Genomic DNA, 7,246 nt, shown 5'->3' on the forward strand with positions numbered 1-7,246 from the left:
CTTAAAAGCTACACAATTAACCCAAAATAACACCCTCTGCAGTCACTAAGATATTTATACAGGGTGGCTGTGGCTCATGAGGTAGGGCAGTCATCTCCTGACCAGCTAGTTGGTGGTTCGACTCCCAGTCTCCCTGCATCCCTAAGTGTCCTTGAGCAAGATACTGAACCCCAAATTGCTTCCGGTGGCTTGACTAGCGCGGTTGTGTGGTGGCCTGTCGTCATCGGTGTGTGAATGTTGTGTGTGAATGGTGTATCATCTCCTGTAAAGCGCTTTGGCCAGTGCAACACACTGGAAAAATGTGCTATATAAATACAGTCCATTTACAGAATAGCATATTGTTTACTTGCCCATTGCTGCCTTACATAAGGACATGTACATGCACATTGAGAGCTGCTGTACCAGAGTCAAATTCCTTGTGTGTCCAACAGACCTGGCCAATAATTCTGATTCTGATATGTACTTTGGTTATTACACCCATTAGAAACTGTTCTCCTCACAAAACTTGTTAAAGCAGTGACATTCAGGTCTAGCATCTTAATCTTTCTCCCCATGCTGACACCAGTGCCTTGACTGAGGCTAGCATTTTGCCTCTATTGATTTGGCTAGAGCATCAGCTCTGCTAGCTTGTCACAGACATCTGAATATCCCAGCTCTCAGCAGGCACACTCAGATTGTGTTGGCAGCATTGCATTCTGGGACTTTTTGCTTTCTCCAACAGCTGGGCTCAGTTGATCTAAGACTGATAATCAGATAGATAATCCTATGAGGCAAGCGGCTGGTGTGAGAATGTCTCCCAACCTCCATTGTGGCTCAGTTCTGGTTTCGAGAACAGTCTTTCTGACGATGTCTTTTGTGGTTCCTCTCTCTCCTGAAGAATTCAGAACTCATGAATGGAGTGACAGTCTGATTGCACTAGCTGTCTTTTTCAGGACGAGGATCGGCGCACAGCTCGAAAAGAGGAGGAGAGGAAGAAGGAGAGTCACAAGCAGACCATTCATAAGGTACCACTCTGATCTCCATGCTTTTCTTGACTTTGCCTGCCTGGATTTAGAATTTGAATATACAGCAAATATGCAGCGATGGACTGTATTTCAGACACTAGATTATCAAGTGTTCTCTGTATCCACAAGATCCACAAGTGCCTTTTTTCATAAACTGGATGTTGTTCAATAAGTTATTGTTGGAAGGAAGAGGAAAGTTAGTTACAAAGGTTTAAGTACTGAATAGAGCTCTGATAATACAAGAATAATAATAAGTGACTTATTTGACCTCATAATTGGCATCTGTTTTTTTCTTTGTGTTTATTTTGCCCATAAAAACACTTGATAAGAAAACATTTAGCTCATGTTTAGGATTTGCAACTTTTTACTTCTTCTTATGTGTCTTGTAATAACTAATGTATTTTGGTATTGTTGAAGCTGTGTTTCTGTGATCAGTAAGCCATTAAATATTCTTTTTGGATGCTGACATGAACTTTCAACTTTTCAAATGTAGCCTCATTAGTCCTTTGACATACTGTAGGTGCCCTATGGGAACATTGTTAATATATGGGGGAGGAGTATACTGTCCTCAGTGAGTCTGTTATATATTTTATTTCTTTAAATGGTCTAAGATGTTCTGTAAGTGTGTGTTTGAGTGTGTGTGTGTGTGGGGGGGGGATGAAAGAGCATATTGATGTACTCCTGCTGTGTCTGCAGTGGTGTCTTTTGCTGAGAGATGGTCTCTGTGCAGAATGTAGATTGCATTGTCTCTGTAACCTAACCCCTGCTAATTCCTGGTGTTGAAAAAATGTTATCTTGAATCCTGCAGCCATGGGTTCATGAGGGCTAAGGATTCATTATAAACTGATACTGACTCACCCCTGTGTTGGGGAGTGGCACATTCCATAACGGAGCATAGCGAAACCACAACTTGGCCAAGAACAATTGAAAGGCAGTGGTGGAGCAGAAATCTTCTCTCTTACAGGATGGGGATGTCACTTTCACTGCTGTCAGAGCCAATTTCATTTAAATCAAACTGCTGTCCTAACAGAAGCAAATACATTTAACCAACATATTAATATGCAATTTCATTCTCCCACAGTCCAAAGACATGCAGGCTTAGGTTGATTGGAGGACTCTAAATTGCCCCTAGGAGTGAGTGTATGTAGCCACAGGGGTTTCACACCAGTGACTTCTGTGCAGGTCCGAAGCCCGGATAAATAGAGAGGGTTGTGTCAGGAAGGGCATACGGTGTAAAAATGTGCCACATTTACACGTGCGACTTGGATTCACTGTGGCGACCCCTACTTGGAACAGCCAAAAGTAGTAGTAGTAGTAGTAGTAGTAGTAGATTAATATGCAATTTCAGGTCTAACTTTAGTCAGGCATGATATCTGCCAGTAATGCCAGCTATTGGTTTTCGTACTCTCCTCAATATCATATCTCAGATGCAAGCAAGGCAGGAGGAATAGGTCTGCATGGTTCCATTAGCTGAGTTAAGGCCCTTAGTGTCCTGCTTAGGAGAACTGTCACTTGAAGCTTTTTTCTGCCCTCTGTGTGTGTGTGTGTGTGTGTGTGTTGTGTTTGTCAAGGAGAAGCGACGTCTGGCAATCCGTAATGCAGCACAACAGTGGGAGGGTGTGAGGGCCTGCCTGGAGCTGCCACCAACAAATGGTGCTAAAGAAGAAGTTAGTCCAGAGAACAGCCCTGCCCACAGCCCTGCCCAGACCAATGGCCTGGCGCAGGAACCTTCTCCAGATGAGCCAAGGTACGCACCACATCAGCAGAATATTAGGTCATTTTGGTGACATAGAGTCGCTGGCTGCTATGATGCCAGTGTTAAGTGTGACCTTGTACACTGGTCCAAAGCAAACTGTGGGTCCAAGGCTGTATCTGTGGTTGGTGTAGGGTAGATCTGCATAATTTATTATACACCTTGGGATAATTGCAGAAACACACATCCCACCCAGGCACATGTAAGGCTCAGCTAACTTTGCAAAACTCTGCCAGTCTTTTTATCCATGCTAATGGTGCAGCTTTAGGGATGGGAATCATCTTACTTGTTTCACATCAGCTACAGTATTAGCAGTTAGCAATTAAGTGCTCATTTAATTAGGTGTTACCACATGTTACAGGCTTTCAGTTAGCATGGGTTTTTCTTAAGGGTTTCAGTGACACATTATAAACTAGCTGTTGTTTGGAATCTCTTAGGATGAATAAGAAATGATGCTGGAGTATCTATTGAAGAGGGGCAGTTCTCTGAATAATCTGAAATATTTAGAGCTGTTGGCAAGTTCATCTGGGCACCCTCATAATTCCATATTTGCAAAAATCTTTATAATTAAGTCAGATCTTTCAAAATGGATGCATAACAGCCAGTGACATACAAATTGATAAAATAGAGGAAAGGATTTAACACTGAAATTAGTAACTATGACAAGAGAAATAATGTAAACTTTGTGTGATTGACAACTGATGGAGAGAAAGTAAAATAATGTGTGTGTATGTAACTGGGAGAGCAATAGAGAAGTATATTTGACGGTGAGATTAGTGTGTGTTTTTTCCTGCTAAGTTAATTGTAAAATTTTGTGTAGTCTTTGATGCATTTAATTCTAATTATGTATGTTTATAATTAAAAAGCAGAGTTTATAAAATGCATTATTATGTATGTGATCTAGTGGCTTGTTTCTTTTGTTCATCTGAAAAAGTTATGACAAGTGTAATTTTCTCTGTTGCTGAAGATTTTTGTTTATTTTTAAGCAGACGTGTAAGCCCAGGTTCAGCACCAGAGCAACCATCAGGAGGAATAGAGACCAGACTTCGCACTAACAGCCGGCCAAACAGCCCACGAGATCCCAAGTAAGACAAAAACTGCATGTGTGTTTACAATCGCCACCCACCCATACACATCTAGATAAAATCCAAATTTCAATCACTCACTTAGCACTTAAATTAAAAAAAAATAAACTTTGGTCAAAAATGTATAAAACTGTTTTTATTAATAGTCGCTTTATGAAACACAAACTGATAGCGGATTTGATTAGTACTGTTGGACTCAATTAGAATTTGTAATACTTTCAGATAAATTATACAATTGAGTAAATAATCAATTCACATAGTTTTAGAATAAACATAGAATAACCAAGAACATAGGTTATTCATATCTGGTTCTTTTTTTATTTGCCAAGGTTTTGAGATAGTTGACATTTTGACACCTCCTGTCAGGCTTGGCAAGTAAAGCTGCCAATGGTGAACTCAATTACAATGCCAGACAAGGTTAAGCATAACACTGTCTCTTTCCTGAGATAACTGGTCACAAGTAACTGTATACAATGCAGAAGTCTGATAAAACAAGAAACACACTCAGGTTGATAATATCAGTCCAGGGTTGGTGCCGGCAAACTGTCACAGCCAAGGAATCAAACGATAGGTCAGGAAACGGCATAAGTCAATGCACAGAAAACGATCAGAATCAGGAGGGTTAGGCAGTACTCGGTGGTCAAATAGGTAATTCGGGATTAGAACTAGAATAACATGCCCAAAGAAATGCTGGAAAGTCAAACAGGAGACGAACAATCTGGCAGCCTCCTGGTGGGAGGAAGCTGCCTATAAAGGGGTGAAAACAGGTGCAAGCAATTGTCACTGATTAGTGTAAAGAGTCCGTAGCTGAAATGACACCGTGACCGGAAGTGGTGTCAAAATAAGAGAATGATAACGGAAGCAGAGGGGACAGAATCATGACACCTCCATTATAAACTGAACATGCACTGTTGCATGAACTAATGGAAATAAGGGTGTGCAGACAGGCAGACAGACAGAAGACATTGAAGAAACGTTGTAATTCATATGAGAAGTTTGCTGTGTTAACTAGCTGCCAACTAAAATACTGAAATCTACAAAACTGTATTATTACAGTGAACTAAGATACCTGGCGCTCCATCATTCTGACACCTTTCTCAAGAAACAATGAGCTTCTGTTAAGCCTATCTAATATCTTTTGATATTTGAATATCTCACTGCACCAGACAGAATTTGGAAAGACTTTTCTGACATGTTGAAAGGGCTTAAAGGGCTACTTCTACCTGCCTGACCTCCTTGTCACTGCTATGTTTTATGCCATGTTTCAAGCAGCTGCACTGCCCATTTTTCTTTATTTATCAACTGACAGAATAACCTCAATAAAACATGTAGAGAAATATATTGGTTACATATTTGATCCTTGCAACAGTTGGAGCATCAAGCGCATCTTGAAATATTCTTAAGCAACAGAGTGAGCCCTTTAGTTACTTACGGCCGTGGATATTTGCTGCTTCTGAGCTCTGTGAGCTCTCTAGTAAAATGAATGCTTGCATGGCTAAAATGTTTTTTTCTTCCACTGTTCATAACATGAGGTTGAAAGTGAAGTGCTTTAAATCTACAGTCTGTGCTGAGTCTCATGTCAGTGTAGGGCTCTGATAAAGTCTTCTATACAGACTGTGATCCTAGTTTTGATGAAATGTGAGAGTGGCGGCTGAGAAAGTAGGGGTTGTGTCATGGACTTTTATTACACGGTTCAAAGATGGTTTTTCCTTCATGCACCAGGATATGTAAGTGCCAAAGTGGAATTCCCCAATTAGGGCTCAAAATGAACTTCTTCCTGAGTGTCCCACAGCTTGACAGTCATGATTCCAAATGATATTCTTTTATTTCATTATACATTATAACAATGTAAAAATTAAAATTTCATTGTTTCATAATTGAGGAAGGCCTTGACACAGTTGAGTCTAAATAACAACCAACGACAACAGCAACAGTTATTCCAAGACTTGGAGTAAACTTAAAGAGCCCATGGCATTCTCATTCCCAGCCGTTTAATGTTTAATCTTGGGTATCTCTACAGTAGACTAGCTTTGCACCCATCATAACTCCAAATAGTAATTATTTCAGAATGATTAACCTCAAGGGCCTCTTCCTAAAAAGAGAGAGAATAGTTCGTGAATGAGCACAACTCCTGCTGCCGGTGTTGTGTCGAAAACTGTTTCCCCATCGAGATGTCTTTCCCCTAACATTATCTTAACTGGCATAATGCAGACATAGTAACTTCTCCAGTATTACAACAAATGGTCTTATGTTTGTATAGCACCTTTCTATGCTTCACACTCAAAGTGCTTTCATACTGTTTGCCCATTCACCCATTTGCACTCCCAAACACTCATTCACACACCGGTGTTATCAACTGGGGGTTCAATGTCTTGCTCAAGGACACTTTGACATGTAGACTGGACAAGCCGGGAATCAAACCGCTAATCCTCTGGTTAGGAAACGACCCACTCTACCTCCTGAGCCACAGCCGCCCCCAATTCTCTCTAAGGTTACAGAAACAAGGCATTAACAGACATGCAACGTGTTTTTTTTGTTTGTTTGTTTGGTTTTTTTTACTTACTCTTAAGTCCCACCGAGTAGTGGAAACATCACTACCTCTCAAGTAGCTCCAAGGTTGGTAAATCCAACCGGTGTTCACTGCATCTTTTCTGACACAACCACATACAGTCCCACAGCAGAAAAATTAATAGGTAGCGTAGTACTGTCGATAACATCATGGGTCGTTAATTTGACTGTAAAATTTCTAAAGACCTTCATGTAAACTTTCCCAGACTGAAACACCAGAATAAATGCAGGAGAGGAAACTGAGTTTGTTATACAAAGCAGAGAAACAGACACCAAACTGGTAGGGAGGTTAGGTTGGGAACAAAAGGGGACTGAGGCTGGAATGTAGAAAGCCAAAACCTGGGAGGCTGCTGGTGGTGAGCCGGGAGCTGAGCGAAGCAGGGAGTGGATTGGCAGAGCTGGCTGCCCGGGACAAGAGGCAGAGGCAGGCGTCTATAGTGAGCGGCGAAAGCAGGCTGCTGGAAAGTTGTGCTCACAACTAGCGTCAGGAAGGGATACAGAGTAGCACTCACATTGAGCACCAGAAAATGCTGGAAAGTTGTGCTCATGCCAAGTGTCAGGAGGAGATATGGAGTAGCACTCGCATCAAGCACCGGGAAAGGCTGAAGAGTTGTGCTCATACCAAGCATCAGGAAAGAAAGCTGGGGAGTCGCACCCACACCGAGTATCAGGAGAAGCAGGATTTCAGATAAGGTGATTCAGATATCACAGATCATAGCAAGCCAAGAAAACAAAATGCAACACCATTGAGTCCCAAAAACAGAGGTCCGAGTCCAATAATGTTCATACCAATGGAAAGAGGGGGACCAGAACGGCGGGTGCAAACACAAAAACCC

At 41.5% G+C, this 7,246-nt stretch overlaps 1 protein-coding gene across 4 annotated transcripts in view; it reads left to right on the forward strand.

The window, feature by feature from the left end:
• The window catches only part of LOC109955850 (leucine-rich repeat-containing protein 49), a 50,334-nt gene that overhangs the window by 24,350 nt on the left and 18,738 nt on the right, over positions 1–7,246 (forward strand). For 2 of the 4 annotated variants that reach the window (XM_020592400.1, XM_020592404.1), the window contains exons 11-13: positions 933–1,004; positions 2,576–2,751; positions 3,744–3,842. In XM_020592400.1, coding sequence (XP_020448056.1) covers positions 933–1,004; positions 2,576–2,751; positions 3,744–3,842 — 347 coding nt within the window. The remainder of the gene's footprint in view (positions 1–932; positions 1,005–2,575; positions 2,752–3,743; positions 3,843–7,246) is intronic. The other 2 variants (XM_020592403.1, XM_020592401.1) reach the window with 2 other exon arrangements.

This window comes from Monopterus albus, unplaced genomic scaffold, assembly GCF_001952655.1.
Source record: "Monopterus albus unplaced genomic scaffold, M_albus_1.0 scaffold17.1, whole genome shotgun sequence".
In the NCBI taxonomy this organism is placed as follows: domain Eukaryota; kingdom Metazoa; phylum Chordata; class Actinopteri; order Synbranchiformes; family Synbranchidae; genus Monopterus; species Monopterus albus.